General features: G+C 58.1%; 1 protein-coding gene across 2 annotated transcripts in view; it reads right to left on the bottom strand.

The window, feature by feature from the left end:
- SCAP (SREBF chaperone) overlaps positions 1–15,715 on the bottom strand; it is a 70,477-nt gene that overhangs the window by 731 nt on the left and 54,031 nt on the right. For both annotated transcript variants that reach the window (XM_086698357.1, XM_086698358.1), the window contains exons 4-21: positions 12,873–13,030; positions 11,866–12,086; positions 11,582–11,687; positions 10,770–10,942; positions 10,247–10,373; positions 8,619–8,731; positions 7,512–7,606; positions 6,200–6,298; positions 5,833–6,051; positions 4,622–4,998; positions 3,947–4,135; positions 3,659–3,860; positions 3,434–3,549; positions 2,798–3,320; positions 2,617–2,702; positions 590–672; positions 322–479; positions 84–164 (exon numbers count right to left, since the gene is read on the bottom strand). In XM_086698357.1, the coding sequence (XP_086554483.1) occupies positions 84–164; positions 322–479; positions 590–672; positions 2,617–2,702; positions 2,798–3,320; positions 3,434–3,549; positions 3,659–3,860; positions 3,947–4,135; positions 4,622–4,998; positions 5,833–6,051; positions 6,200–6,298; positions 7,512–7,606; positions 8,619–8,731; positions 10,247–10,373; positions 10,770–10,942; positions 11,582–11,687; positions 11,866–12,086; positions 12,873–13,030 (3,126 nt within the window). The remainder of the gene's footprint in view (positions 1–83; positions 165–321; positions 480–589; positions 673–2,616; positions 2,703–2,797; positions 3,321–3,433; positions 3,550–3,658; positions 3,861–3,946; positions 4,136–4,621; positions 4,999–5,832; positions 6,052–6,199; positions 6,299–7,511; positions 7,607–8,618; positions 8,732–10,246; positions 10,374–10,769; positions 10,943–11,581; positions 11,688–11,865; positions 12,087–12,872; positions 13,031–15,715) is intronic.

The raw sequence follows: 15,715 nt of genomic DNA, 5'->3' as shown, positions 1-15,715 counted from the left end.
GAAGGTTCTGAGAGCCAGCTGCTGAGAGTCAGAAACAAAACCCATGGCTTGGCATCCCTGCACCCCACACAGGGCCCCCTCACCTGATCAATGTACACAGTTGTGATGGCCCCCGAGTGGCCCTGCAGGGTGAAGAGGCAACACGAGTCCTCCAGACGGAACACCTGGGGCAGGGACGGGCATCAGGTTCTGACCTCTGGCGTTTTCCCAATTACATGTGGGCCAGGAAGTCCCTCCTGCATCCCCTCCCTGGCTGACCCCCGGATGCCCCCCATCACCTGTGGCAGGCCACCCAGCACCCAAGAGATGGAGCCGACTCACTCTCAGCGTGTGGTCTTGACTCCCAGTCACGAGGCGCCCAGCTGCCGCCTTCAGGGCCGTGATGGGTTTCTGGTGTGCACAGGGCACGGTGTGGGTCAGGCGACACGTTACCGTGTCACTGCTGCTGTACACAGGGGATGCGGGGGAACTGCTCCGCCCTGGGGACGAGAGGCCCAGTCAGGGATCTCCAAGAAGACACCGTGCAGGCAGCCACCACACTCCGCCCGCCAGGTGCACGCACTCAGCCACCCAGCCTGGGCCCTCTGACCTCGGAACTGCAGGGGGCTGAGGGCAGTGCCGGTCTCCAAGGAGAAGAAATCGAGGGAACCGTTGAGCCGGGCAGCCACGATCCTGGAAAAGAGTGGCTGCTGATGGCTCTCCCTCAGAACGCCCAGGCCCGGGGCCGAGCACTGTGGGCACCCGCCAGGTCAACTCCACCAGACGTAGGGACCATGACCAAGAGGCAAGTGCAGGGGCTGGGGAACATGCTGAAGTCGAGGGACCCAGGTTACAGTTCTGTTCTGTGTCTCAGTTTCTTCATCTGTGAAATGGGGACAACTGCCCACCTTACAGGGTAGTCACGAGGGATAGTGTGTGAGGTGGTACCTGGAGAACATCATGTGAGACCAGAAGTTAAAAAAACAAGCACATGCTGGGTGGGGTTCCCCTCCATGGCCTGGAGCTCACGGAGGGGCTTCTGAGGGGAAATCAGCCCCAAGGAGAGGCTGTGTGTCGGAGCCACAGGAGGTACTGTTGGGCGTCCCCTCTTAAAGCAGCTTCAGTCCAAGTACCACCCACTCTACGTCCTTTTTCACAAAGAAAAGATTTTCTTCACAGCCCAGGAATTCCTAAGCAGAGGTGGGGGCATTTGCCCAGTGGCCCCAAAACCTCAAAGTGAATGGAGTTTAAAATCTTACTCCAGGGGTTGGATTTTAAACTCCAGGAGTTTAAAATCTTAGTTGGTGGAGCGTCCGACTTCAGCTCAGGTCACGATCTCACAGCTAGTGAGTTCAAGCCCCGCATCGAGCTCTGTGCTGACAGCTCAGAGCCTGGAGCCTGCTTCGGATTCTGTGTCTCCCCATCTCTCTGCCCCTCCCCTGCTCATGCTCTGTCTCAAAAATAAAAACATTAAAAAAAAAAAAAAAATCTTGCTCAGTTGGTTGAGCATGACTTTGGCTCAGGTCATGCATGATCTCCTGGTTTGTGGGTTGGAGCTCCTTCATCGGGTTCTCTGTCAGCCTCTCCCTCTGCCCCTCCCCTATTTGCTGTCTCTCAAAAATAAATATTAAAAATTTTTAAAAAACAAAATAGGGGTGGCTCACTTGGTTGAGCGTCTGAGCCCCATGCTGACAGCTCAGAGTCTGGAGCCTCCTTCAGATTCTGTCTCCCTCTCTCTCTGCCCCTCCCCTGCTCGAGCTCTGGGTCTCTGTCGCTCTCAAAAATAAACTTAAAAAAAAAAAAAAGTAAAAAAAAAAATTAAATCTTACTCCAGCAAACGGCCTACAAGCCCTGACTTTGAAGGGCCTGAGCCAAAGCCTGCAAAAGTATCGTGTCAGAGGGGGCTCAGCCGAGACCTGGGGGCCTTCCCTAAACCTGATGAAACAAACAGCGGGGAAGAATTTACAAGTGTGAAGGGACCCAAAGAACTTGGCCAGGCTGGAGGGGAGGGTATCAGCCATGGCCTTTGCAAGCACAGCCTAACGGGGCAAAAATAACAACAGCACCCACCAGAACCTGAGCGCTAAGGGCAATGGGTACCCTGGCCCCGAGAAGAAAAAGGCTCTAGCTTAGATATCAGGGACCCCGGAGGGCAGGGCCAGCACGGACGGACAGGTGAAGTGCTGAGGAGGCATCTGGTCGCAGCGAGACCTGGGTTTATCAGCCCAGAACAGGGAGCAAAAGCTCTGGTGGCCGGGCCCACAGGCAGTGTGAGCAGGTGGAGTCCAGGGAGCACCCACAGCCAACAGGCATGCCAAGGAAGGAGGCGAGGGAGGTGTCCAGCACCAACCAGGAAGGGAAGTTTTCACACAAAAATTCTGCTGAAAAAGCATTTTTCTGCCACTGAAAATGCAGCCAAGACCGGATCAGGTCAGCAGTGATAGGCTAATGGGGGAAAGAAAACTCTGTGGTTTCCCTCTTGCATGCTGTCACAGTGGTCAAGGGCCTATTCTGAGGGCTTTAGTGGTCACCTCCCACTGTGTGGTTTACCCCCTGTTCACAGATGTGGGGCTGAGTACCGGGAAGGGACGAGGAAGGGAACATCTAGGGACAGGGCAAGCAGCCCAGTGCTCTCACCTCTTGTCTAGGAAGACGAGGGCAGTGATACCCGAGGACACCTCCTCACTGCTGCAGCACAGCGTGCCCTCGATGGCGTCCCACACCTGCAGGCCCAGAGGCGGTGAGCACCTGTGGGCCGGGGAGGCCCTCAAAGCCGCGTGGGGACTGCCCTCTGCCCACTCCCGGGGTCCCTGCCCACCTCCAGGCGGCCGCTGCTCCGCCCCACCACGATAAGGCTGCCCTGCAGCTCCAAGCTCCAGATGGAGCCGTCTGCGCTGGGAGCCCAGGCCAGGGACGGGGAGCCCTTCTCAGGAGGACAGACCCCGTCCTCCTCAGGGGTCAGGGGCGGCCCGGGCCCAGGGGAGGGCGGGCGCAGGGCTGGCGCGGGCCCCGGCGCCAAGCCATCCTCCTGGTACACGCGCTGCACCAGGCGGCTGAAGTCATAGCCCGGGCCGTCACGAGCACGGCTGCAGCCGGCCCGGTGCCGGGGTTCGGGCTGCGCGGGTTCCAAGAGCCTAGGCTGCGCCGAAAAGTTGGTGTCGATCAGGCAGGTGAGGTCTGGCTGGTCCCCGAAGAGGGCGGGCGGTGGAGGGCCCCGGGGGCGGTGCCGCAGAGGAGGGCTGTCCCCCGGCTCCTCCGGGCCCCCCTTCCCGCTGTCGGACAGCCGTTCCCAGCTCTCCTGAGCCTCGAACGCGCTGCCAACACCACTGTCGCGGCGCTGCCTGTCGGGGGGGGGGGGCCGGGATGACAGAGTGAGGACGGAAGGGGGTGACGGGCAGGGAGTGTGGGAGGAGGGTGGGGCACGGGTGGGGCACGGGTGGGGCCGGGCACCTACCCCGGGCGCGGGATGCGCGTGAGGCAGTCCCCGGTCTGCGCGTCCCACACACAGACGTGGCCCGCCAAGCAGCAGCTCACCAGCAGCATGCCGTCGCTGGCCAGACATTCGATGTCCTGCGGGGACGGGGCACGTGGGCATGGGCAGAACCTGGCCCCGGCCCCGCCCCCCGGCCCGCAGCGCTCACCAGGCCCCGCCCCCGCCCCCCCGGCCCGCAGCGCTCACCATGAGGTGCCCGCGCAGCACCAGCGGCACGATCTCCGTCTCCGGCGGCGCGTAGCCGTAGTCGTCGCAGGGCAGCTCCCCGCGCCGCCGCCGGCCGGGCCCGCTGCCGGGCTGCCCGTAGTTGCGCGGGCAGAGCACGCGGTAGAGGCAGAGCAGCAACAGCACGAGCACCATGCCGGCCGCCAGGCCGAGCGCCGCCACCCTGCGCGGGTGGGAACGTAGTTAGGCGCGCCGCCAGCCCCCGCCGACCACCCCCCCCCCCCGCCGACCCCCCCCCGCGGGCCTTACTTGTACAGGGTGACGTCGCCGTGGGCCTGCGCCGTCCCCGGCGCCCTGGGACCGGCCTCCCAGGGCCCACCCAGCCCGGGCCGCCGCGGGGGCCAAGCGCTGCGGCCGTCCTGAGGGTGCCGCCCCTCCAGGGCCTCCCTGGGGTTGAGGCGCAGCGTGACCGGGATGACGGGCAGCAGGCTGATGTACCTGGGGGAGGGCGGGGGAGGGGGGCGCGGTCGGCAGGGTGCCTTCAGAAGGGCCTTCCCCGCTTGCCAGGCAGACTGGCTCAACCTGCGGGACTCCAAGCCCACCCTCTGGGGACGGTCTTGGGTGGGTGGGGGCGGTACAGAGCCCTTCCCTCCCGGCCCAGCTCAGGGCACCCAACCCTGCTCTGGTACAGGCAGCAGTACCCATACTGCCGCCACCGAATGCCGGCCACCCCCACCACCCATCGTGGCACAGAGCGGGGGAAGGCCCGCGCGAGTCGATCTCATTCCAGCCCAGGGGCTGGCAGCGGCCTGGGACTCCCTGGAGCACAGCGCAATGCTGCTGACTTGAGCCCTAGTTCCTACCTCACAACCCTATGCTGTTTTTCTGAAAGGAAATGCAGAATTCAAACCAGTGGGTCTCCCCCTCTGGAGCGGGTGAGCTGACACCGAGTGGGGAGGTGGCACCTGGCACAGCCCAGCTCACCTCTTGGCCAGGGTGATGTTGTAGTAGCTGAAGAGCGTAGGCCAGTGGCGGAAGGAGAGTTTCCTCCAAAGTTCCTCATCCTCAGGCCCCCAGGTTACCTCTGGCACTGGGCTGTCCTGGGCGCCCTCTGCTGGACCCCCAGGCTCGGGTGGCTCTCCCAGCAACGTCTGGTTCTCGGACAACTTAGGGGCATCAGCAGGGAAGATGGAGAAGGCAGGGTCCGGGTGGCTGGCAGGCAGCACGCCGCTAGGCACGGGCATGGGAGTCAGGGCGCCCTCGCCCAGCGGGCTCTGTTCTGTCACCTGCGCGGCAAGGTAGGTACGCAGCCCTGCCGGGTCCGTGTACACCAGGATGCCGATCCAGACAACCGTGCCAGCCTACAGGGGGCAGTGGGTGCTTAGTGTGGCCTCTGGGTGGCCCCGAGCCCCGGCAGCATTGGCCGTCGTGCCAGGAAGCAGCAGCACAGGGACCTCACGTCTGGGGATGGGGAGAGGACACAGGCCCCAATCTGTCTTCCCTTCTGCCTGGTCATGTCCTTTCACTACCACCTGGGCCAACTGCCATTAAAGGGACCTAGTTCCCTTTCCACGGTCACAGTTTGGGTTTCCTGGCCTAGAAATACAAAGAGCATCCTCAGAACTTCCCCAACCCCCATATCAAAAAGTGGCCACCATTCCCATGGTCAGCACAGCAAGAAGGACGGGCTGGCTGACCTGTTCCAGAGACACTTATGGGTGCGCCCATCCTCAGAGGACCTCAGTCCTGCTCCCTCTCACTGTAGCTCCATGGGGGCACCACGGCTGGCCAACGGCCAGCCCTGCTCCTCTGCCGCTCCCCAGTCCAGCCAGTGAATTATTTGGGCCAGAATTTTCTGATGCCTGCGCACTATGTAGCAGGGAAACCCTGCTCAGGGAACCATGGTAGTTCCAACCATGGTGGTTCCGCCCTGTCTACCAGGCTCCTGTCCTGGGTCCCTCTTGGGAGATGAGGACTCTTCTACCTGATGCCCCCGGGGCTGCTTCTCCCAGAGATAGGCTTCACCTCAGAAGCCACCAGGGTCTGGCCAGGAAGGTACGGTGGGCAGCCTCCCAAAGTCAGGCTTCATGGGGCCATGATGGCCTAAGGAGCACCCCCACCTCCAAGGCAAAGTGCAAGAGTCTGGAGGGAACTGAGTGCTGGCCCTCGAAGGGCAGGGCAGGGGTGGCAGGTACCATGATAAGGCGCTGTGCCAGGCGAGTGCGGGCCAGGAAGTAGATGACACGCAGCCTCTTCGGGAGCCGCAGGTTTCGGAAGGACGACGGTTGCAGTGTGATGGTGTGGGGTGTGGACGGCCGCACAGCCAGCTGACGCTCAAAGCGTGCCGGCCGCCCCACTGGCTTTGCTGGGGGCAGGCAGGCCTCAGAGGGCAACCGCTTGTTCAGGTCTGCTAGCTGTTGGGAGCACGGTAGTCAGGGCTCAAGGCTGCACAGGAGGCGGGGGACTGCCCCTGACCAAAGCCCGCACTGCTCTCTCCCCAAGCCCTGAGCATGGCGAGGGCCAGGGGGGAGGCTGGTGGGGCAAGGCACAGCCCACTCCTACCTCCATTCGGCGAATGTCAATGGACAGGACAGTGGTGAAAAACAGCATCTGAAGGAAGAAGTCTGACACCAGGCCCACAACAGCAAAGAGACAGAACTCCTGGAATCAGAGATGAGGGGACACGATGACATCATGGCCTAGCACCCGAGAAGCAGCTCCCTGCTTGCAGGCACCTCAGAATCTGCAAGGCAGTGGCAGGCAGAGCACAGCAAAAAAGAGATGCTGGTAAGTTCTGAGTCTGGGAGTGGCCAAGGAGGGACAGTGCCAGCTGCTCCCACTGCCCCACCAGGGGGCAGCAGAGACCCCATGCACCTTTATGCACAGAAGGCTGAAGGGTGTGAGCTTTCCCTACATCTTCCATCCCCCGAGAGAAGAGGGCCTGGTCCAATCTTGAAAGCTCTGAGCCCCACCAGCCTGCCCCCCAAAAAGCCCTCCCCCACTAACCCCCTGGCCCTGCTCAAATGCTATGACCAACACCTGCCTGGAGCCCAGGCTGACCCATCATCAGGACTCTCAGAAAGCTTCCTGGCCAGTGACTGCAAGGGACCAAAGTGGGCGAGAGGACAGGAGGGAATTAATTTCTGCCTTGAAACTGAATAAAGGTAGTCTCTCTGCTCCCCAAACTCTGCTCACATTTCAGCCTTCTTCCCCTGCCCTTCACCACAGCTGCCATTCGAATCTGGGGGGCAGAGGAGGGATCTAGCCCATGGTGGCACAGTGGCCAAGTCCGCTCCTATGTCACAAGATGGCAATATGTCCTGCAGATGCCCTCTGGGTAAAAGCCTGCAGCCCTCTGTTCTCTGCTCACCCCCACAACTCAGTAGGCCCACCAGCGTTGGGGAAGGACAGGGAGGACATCACTCCCTTCCGTCAACCCCTCAAGCAACAGTCATCGAGTCCAGGTTCTGGCCCAGTGGAGGTCCTCCTCCACCTGCTCACAGCCCCACAGCTGAGTGAGGCACTTGGCCAAGAGGAGGAGCCACTCTGAGCAATGGGTGGTGGCCATGTGTCTGGAGGCCACATATGGGGGTCAGGGCTAAGCCTAGGAAAGAGGAGGGCACAGATTCAGGGACCCCACGATGTTTCTGCCTGAGAAAAGAGAAACAGGTGTGACTGGAACTGGGCTGAGAACCTCTGAACCAGGGCTGCCAGGAGCACTGTGCACAGAACCACCATCCCGGCAGCAGAGAGGTCCCATCTCCCAGGTGAGGGTGCCTGTGTTGAGAAGGGTGCACCCTGCACAGAGCTGCACATCTGGGGAACTGGTTAACTGCTTCTGCGCTCACCCGAGTGGCGGGCCCCGGGGCCTTACCTGGATGGCGGGCACCAGGGTGAAGTAGCCAATGAGGATGATGCCCAGCTCTGTGGCCATGTTCTTCATGATGGACCAGCTCTCGCTGCTTAGGCCTGCAGAGGACAACAACAGGGCCTTGGGGCCAGCACACGTCTGCGCACAACCTTGTGCTCCTCAGAGGGGAGAGGCACGGGGAGGGCGCCCAGCCTTCTGAGGCGGCGACTCCACCACGGCGCCCCTGGCTCGGGACGCTGCCGGGGCCCAGGCTCCAGGTGCTGCCATCACTGCACAGTCGCCATGAAGAAGGGGCCGAGGGGGGGGCACAGAGGCAGGGAGTGGCAGGGTGCCAAGGTGAGCAGTGCCATCCACTCTGGCACAGCCGGCCTCCACAGGATTGTCCTGTCCGGTCAGCACGGGCATGGTGTGAGTGTGCCTGCCCACACGTGGCAGAGGCCCGAGCAATGGAAGTGTCAGCTGTTCTTCCTCCAGCCCTTCCCCCATAGCGAGCCCCTGGTGGGAAAGGCACCATGTCCCCTGACATCCTCAGAGCTCCCCATCTAGTGCAGGGTCTGGCCTCTCACAGGAGCTCACGAAGGTTCCTCGAATGAATAAACAGTCTACCCTTGGCCTTGTTCCCACAGACCTGGGGTCCGGAGGAGGAAGTGCAACACTTCAGACTTTCAGGCCTAGGCTCCCTGCCCACTTTCCTCAGAACCCCGATCCCCAGCTCCTGGCACTGAGTCCACGGGGCCTTTTCTGGCAGTTGTGGAGACAGCGTCTCTGAAGTGAGCAGCCACAGAAGCCTGGACCTAGTGTGGTGGAGTGTGGCAGGGAGAGAAAGCACCAGGTACCAGTCTGGACAAAGGGCCACTGAACACACGAGTCCCGCAGCAGAGTCCAGTTTGTGTTCTTACTGACATGTGAACCAGGACACGGTAAAGTCCAGCGACTCTTTGGTTCCTCAGGGCACACGCTAACAAGCTGCCAAGGCCTGGTGGCCCACACCAGATTACACTAGAGGGCAAAGCAAGGGTGACGTCTGGGGCTCCCCATCTCCCCCGCAGGAGGAAGCCCAGCACAGACCGCCCGCCCGCCCTGGCGCACCCCCACAGCCGGCCGTGTTACCTTGGGCAATGCGCAGCTTCACCTCGAGGTCCACTGGGGTCGAGACCACGGACTTGGTGAGCACCAACACGTTCTCTAACCCAATAACCACCACAAGGTAGGGGAAAATCTCTCTGAGGACAGAGAGGGAGAGGGTGAGGACAGTGCTGAGGAGGGCCCCCAACACAGGCTGGTTCTCAACAGGTTTGGGCCCCAGGAAGGCTGTGGGGTTTGAAGCCTGTAGTGAGAGGCAGCTGAGTGACTTCCAGAAGCACAGAGCAGAAACCCTAGACTCCCCCGCTGTGCTACATAGGGCCTCTGCCTACCCAGTTCTCGGCTTTCAGGCCGGCAAGCATCCCTGCCTCTGACAATGCAGCACAGCGGAAGGAGGGCCAGAGGAGGCCCCAGCTGTCGGAGCAGCCTTCTCCCACACAGGACTCTGCTGGCCGGGACCCCTCGGCAGCACTGCAGGCCAAGCCATCGGGACTAAGTGGAAGCGGAACGAGAGGAGCTCCAAGCCCTGCTCGGCTCTGGAGAGACTGAGTCTGGAGAGACTACTAAGCTCTCTGGGACCACAGGCTCACACCACTGGAGATGAACAGGGCGCACCAGCTGAGGTGTGTGCCTCATGGGACCTCTGCTGTGGGGCAGTGGAAATGAGGGCTCTGAGGAGGCTCTGGCACAGCAGCCAGCCACGGGGGAGGGGTGTTAGCATCAGGTTCAGGAAAGGAAGCAAGTGTTCTACGAGTAAGGGAAGTAACAGAGAACACAACATTGCTGCTCCTGCAACTGGCCTGACAAGCCAGGGAGGGGACAGCCAGTCAGTGACCACTAACAGACAGGTGGGCGGGGCCTAGGAGACAGGGCTTCCAGCCGACTGGGAGATAAAGGACAAAAGAAAGCAAACATCATTGGAAAGGCGGCAAATTCAAGTGTGCTTGTGTCTTTTTTTTTTTTTTTAAATGACGTTTATCCATCTATTTTTGATAGAGACAGAGAGACAGTGCATGCTAGTGCAAGCAGGGGAACAACGGAGAGAGAGGGAGACAGAGAATCCCAAACAGGCCCCACACTGACAGTGCAGAGCTTATGCAGGGTTCAAACCATGAGATCACGACCTGAGCCAAAATCAAGAGTCGCTCACTCAACTGTCTGAGCCGCCTGGGTGCCCCTGTGCTTATGGTCTTTTAAAAACTTACTCTGAAATGACCTATTCTATTAGTCACTTAAATGTTTTAATAGTAAAAAAAAAAAAAAAAAAAAAAAAAAAAAGGGGGGAAACCCGTGTGTGCCTTAAGCCATCAAGGAGTAGAATGCAGGAGTATATGTAATATGTGAACACACAGACACCTATATACACACACACACATGCAATACAAGGGTATACATATGCATACACACATATACACATACACGAATACACATTCCACATATACACACATGTATGTACACACACATGCCTATATATATGTATATATAGATATACTACATATACACGTATATGAATATAAACCCAGTAACTCAAAGGTAAAAAGTGTACCTCTTAAATATCAAAATAACAACGTGAAGATATAGGGTAACGGCAAGCCCAGGGGCTCTCCAGCCTGAGGGTACTCCCTGAAGCTCAGCGGAGCCTAGTGGGGACCTACCCGCCGTTGAGGGTCGGTGTCAGGCCGAAGAGTGTGCAGAGCCCCACAGACATGAGCAGCGAGCTGAGCACTGTGACCACGGCAGCGAGAGCCAGCCCCCACTTGGACTTGACCATGTCGATCTTGCCTGGAGGGCAGAGAGGGCACATCAGGGCTGCATCTCTCCCAGAACCAGACTCACAGGGCCCTTCTGTGCAGAGCTCCTAGGAGTAGAGTGTGCCCTGACAGCTGAGGAAGGGACGGTCCCTGGTTTAACCTAAGAAAAGGATGACCATGTATACTTCATACTTCCCAGTCTCAGAGGAAGAGTGTGTCTTTTGGGAACCCTAACCCAGGAAAGATCTTTTCCTGAGAATCCAGAAAAGCCATGGACCCACCCGAGCCCCTGAGACTCTGCTGGGGGATGAAGCCCTGGGCATGTCTGACATCTCTCCCCAAGCCACCTCCAGAGGCAGGGAAGCAGGCGGTCTGGAATGCCCGTTTAGCTTGGAGGAAGCCCCTAGCCTCTGTGCTCTGGACCTACGCGTAGAGAAGTAGATGTAAGCAAACAAGATGATGTAGGTGGTCACAAGCGGGATGAGTTCCGCGATGCCAATCTCCTCCTTGAAGTGCACGTGGACCAGGCTCTCCGCCCGAAGGGTGCAGTTGGGGCTAGGGTGCAGGAGCATCAGACGGGCCCGCAGGCTGCCCAGGAACCTGGTCATGGAGCAGGTGGGATAGATGGACCGGCCCTCTTGGGCCAGGGGCAAAGGCAATCCCTGAAAGGAAGGCCCATCAGGGCTTCCCTCCTCCCCATGTTGGAGGGGGCTTTTCTGTGGTGTCCGAACTTCCTTGCAGTCTCTAAGGGGTCTTGGAAGAATTCTCAAGTTGTCTCAGGCGCCCCCCACCCCACCCTGCCCTGCTCCTTCCTCAACGTCCCTTTCCCAACCTATCAATGCCAAACACCCACCAGGACAGCCAACCGGAGGCATCTCAAGCACTCTCTCCCTTGCTAGGGAGCTGCCTACAGCACTTTGCTGGGGAGGCCTGAGGCCACATGAGGCTCACTAGTCTCCAACTGGGGACCCCTGCCACAGGCTCAAGAAAGCCCAGTGGAGGCATCAAGACACTAAATTTGCCAGCCCTGCCTTAGTCCCTATTCTTAACCAGGAGTCAGGTCACCCCGCTCAAATGTGAAAAGACAGCATCCCTCAATCTAAGAGAGAGAAACATTTCAACAGGAGGCCTGAAAACTCTAAGTTCCCAGGGGGGCATTCTGGACACCCTAGACCAGAACAGGGACTACTCAAAGCTTCATACCATTCCCAGCCAGGAGCCCCGAGCCGACAGCCTTACTTGGCATGGTAGCGCTGGAAGACCAGGGTAATGGTGTAGGAGACCATCCTCTTCCTGGTGTAGAGGCTCACCCCGCTGTACTTCCCAGGAACACCAAACAGCAAGTCTGCAGATGGAAACCAGGAGGTACTGACAGAAAAAGGCAGCTGCCGTAGAGCCGCCAAGGACCCCTCCCACACCCTAAAAAACATAGGGTAACCCTGATCTGTCAGAGCACCCATCAAAAAGGACATAGTGACCAATAGGCCCCCTTGCGGGCCCCTAGGGAATCTGCCCTGGGGTACCTTTGAGCGTGGCTGAGGTCTGTAGGGTTTTGGGCTCATGCTGGTGGATGGTCCCGATGATGTCAGGATCAGCATGGAAGCGTTCCCGGTCATTCTGCCAAAAGTTCCCAGGGGATAGCAGCAGGCACCCATGCTCAGGAAGTAAGTTCCGGAGCTTCCTGAGGCCAGGCAGTAGGTCGGTCACCTGCAGGCATACCTCCTCCAGGCCCCTGGTCCCGGAACTGTGCAGGACATAGGACAAGGCATCTGTCGTGTCTGCGAGCACAGGGCAAGCCCACTGCACTTACAGAGGGACCCTCTGTCATCAGGTTCCCAGATGCCTGGTATCTCTAAGAGCCTAAGGATTAGGGCAGCAGGAGAAAGTTCTTTTAGGTGGCCAACAACCAAACCATGTGGTTGACTGACCTCCAAAGTACATTTGGGGCCCAAGCCTCTCTAAGTAAGTTCTGGGAACATGCACAACCTCCCACCGATGAAGACACCTCAGCCAATTCAGTGGGCAAAGAGGCGAGGGTGAAAATTAGGGGCTTCATTTCATTCACCAGAATGCATGTCAAAGCCCTCAGCTAACTAAAACCCAGCGGAGCGGGTGAAGCAGCCTGTGAAGCCAGCACAGGCTGGGGAGCGCCACCCGGGCTGGGGCTTCAGAAGCGATCCCCAGGGGAAGTGTGCTTCTCCTCAGCTCGGCTACCACCACCATATCCACATCTCATAACCGTTGGGCAATAAGCCATCTGAGGCGCGAGGCAGGCAGTTCCCCATCAGCTCATCACAGGGTCAGCCCCGTGGACACCTACTCTGTCTGAGACCTGCGGATGAAACTATGTGTGCCATCCGTGTAGGTCGAGGGGTAATGGGGCCACAATGTGAAAGTGGCTCACCCGCCACTCTCACTTGTGCAATTTCTGCAGCACTGGCTGGTGCAGTGGAATCACACCGAGGACCGTATGCCCTCCACCTTCAGTAGGGAACAGATTCAGGGAGGCTGGGGACACTGACAGGGATACCTGTCTCTCAGCACGTGGTTCCGGATCTCTTCCACCAGCTGGAATGCCCGGGACAGAGGTGAACGAAACACATCTACTGCCAGGAGGTTCTTGTGCCAGGGAGACACTGAAGACTTCACAAATATCTGCTGGATATAGGCCACCGGGGCACCCACGTACTGCAGAAGAAACAGGGCAGGGGTGAAAATGTCAGCTCGGCACATGAGGGAGAAACGGGCCCACACTCAATAAGGATTTACTGAGCATCTACTATGGGTAAAGCACTGTGGGGCCCAAAGGATGGGCCTTCAAAAGTGAAGACATCTCCAAGGGGTTCTTTGCAATTTATGAACCACATTCCTACACACTTCCCCCTAGATCAGGGGTCGGCAGACTATGGCTACAGGCTAAATCAAGCCCAGCGCCTGCTTTTCTAAATCAAGTTTTACTGGAACACAACCGGGCCCACTCCATTCCGTCCTGTCCACGACTGCTTTCCCACAATAATGGCAGAGGAGAGTGTTCACAACAGAGACCGTGTAACCCACAAAGCCTCAAACATTCATCATCTAGCCCTCTATGGAAAACGTCTGCCGAATCACAGTAGACCATCAGCTCCCAACAGGGTGCAGCCTGTCTTACTGATCCTGCCATTTGCAGGTCAGTGGTTTTTAAAGACCGAAAGACCCAACTTTAAATCCCAGCTCTCCAAGTGTATGGCCCTGGAAACATTTTTGACTTCTCTGGATTTCAGTTTCCTCACTGTGAAAGGGGGGTGACTGACATTCACCCTGCAGCATCAAGATGCACACACATCTCACACCACACAGACACACGTGTGTATACAAATAGCACGTGCAGAGACAGGTACTAATGGACATGTTAGCAATAGACAGTGTGGCACATCATTTCATCAACCCCCCACAATAGTCCTCTGAGACGCAAGGTGACTAGCTGGGGCTTCATAACTCCCGCAGGGTGCTGCAAGGTCTCAATCCCATGTCTCCTCAATGGACATCACACACTTTTTCACTAGAACCTGCCATCTGCCCTGAAAGAGCTAACAACAAGCACCTAAGTAACCAAAGTGTTCAGACATGTCTCAGGCAAGCCAGGAACTCCCAGTGATGGAGCGGTCATGGAGCACCCCCATAATGAGGTACTGGATTAGCCGTGGCAGGATTACAGCCAAGGGAGAAGGTGAGTGGAGCCACGAGGTGGGCAAGGACTGGCAGGAGAGGGACGGTGAGGGCCTCAGGGGTGCCAGGGACACTGAGAGCACAGACGGTCTAGATAGCACTAAGGAGTCCTGTCAGGTAGTAACACAAATCACAGCTAAAATGAGGGGTGGCTATGATGACGCCTGACTGAGCTGCCTGGATTCTAACCAGTTGCCAAAGAAAAGCCCCTGAGTGTCTCTGAGATGGTGACCAGATGAACGCAGTGCTCTGGAAGGCTGCCCTGGAGTTACACTGTCATCCAACTGGAGGCAGGGAACACCGTCCACGGCCGTGACGTACTGTGGTGCCGGCTGGAGGGAGCTGAGAGGGCGATCCCCACAACTGTGCCGCCATCAGGGACTCCACAGGGTGGGGGAGTAGATGAAAGGCCACTTAGCCCCTCGATGATGCCTGACTACAGGTTATCACACAGGCGAAGGTCAGGATGCTGAACACGAATGGCAAGTTAAGGCCTCCTGGGCCCCTGGACACAAAGGAACAACTCAAGGCAACCACTTACGGCTTTGTGAAGTTTACATTTATGAAGCCATGTCTTACAAAGGCTCTGGGGACAGAAGGCTGCACCTGCTTTGTCATTTGCACCGGACTCAGGCTGCTAGAAGCTGCCTAAAGGCACAGAGGAACCTGGATGGAGCTCGCTGCCGCAGGCTCTGACCTGAATAGCAGCTCATCGACTCAAGTCCTCACACAGGCCTGAATGGGGAGGAGCTGTCTGGAGACGAACAGCTCTACGAGGAGAGCCATCCCCAGGGCAATCATCCTCAAGCCCTGTGAAGGACACAGCATATCATCCAGGGACAGCATGACACCAGGAAGCCTCCAGACCTGGGTTTGTTCCCACTGGGCACAAGGCTGTGACTGCACATACCACCTCTTCTGCCTTCCACTTCCACCTCCACCCTCAGGCCCACCGTGCAACTGAGCCTGTGCAACTGAGCCCTTAGTTTCTGGGTGCAAAACTCCTTCTAGCTCCTGGGCCCTCCGCTTCTTCTCCAGCCTCCTTCCCACCCAGGCACCTTCTCCCCAGCCAGGACCATTCGGACCACCATTTCAATGAAGTACTAATGAACATCTCAGAAACTAGAGCCCTCTCCCTGGGCTCTAGGGATGGCTCTAGGAGTTCTAGGAGCATACTGCTTCCCAAATATTTTTAAGTTTCTGCCTGGAAGTGTACATATTACTACTACCATCATCAGTTTTAGGCGAGAGGATCCAGGCTTTCATCAGATTTTCACAGGAACATGTAACTCCTTCACCCCAGACCTCTCTCTCCTTTGTCCTTCCACCAGCGCTGGGTAAATCCACAGCTCCTTTGTTTGCACGCCTCAGGCGGCCAGCCTCAACAAACAAGAACCATGTACCAGTGATTCTTACTGCACATCCCTGCTTCCCGGCCTTGGCCTCCTTCTGCTGGCAGCCTCTTGATACACCCTCCCTGACTTCCAAATGAACTTCTCAAGCAGCTATTCCAAGTTTTTCCAACTCTTCCAAGATCTTGAGTCCCCTCATTTATCACGATCGTAGCAAACTCGTCACCCAACATATGTGCCCGCAACCCCCTCTTATGGGCATCAAAATTCTCTTACAGTGGTTTATTCAATAGGCATGCGCCTGACTCTTGTC

The sequence above is a fragment of the Puma concolor genome, chromosome A2, assembly GCF_028749965.1.
Source record: "Puma concolor isolate L17-30 chromosome A2, mPumCon1.1.hap2, whole genome shotgun sequence".
NCBI classification, from domain to species: domain Eukaryota; kingdom Metazoa; phylum Chordata; class Mammalia; order Carnivora; family Felidae; genus Puma; species Puma concolor.
This window is presented reverse-complemented; position numbering and strand designations above follow the sequence as displayed.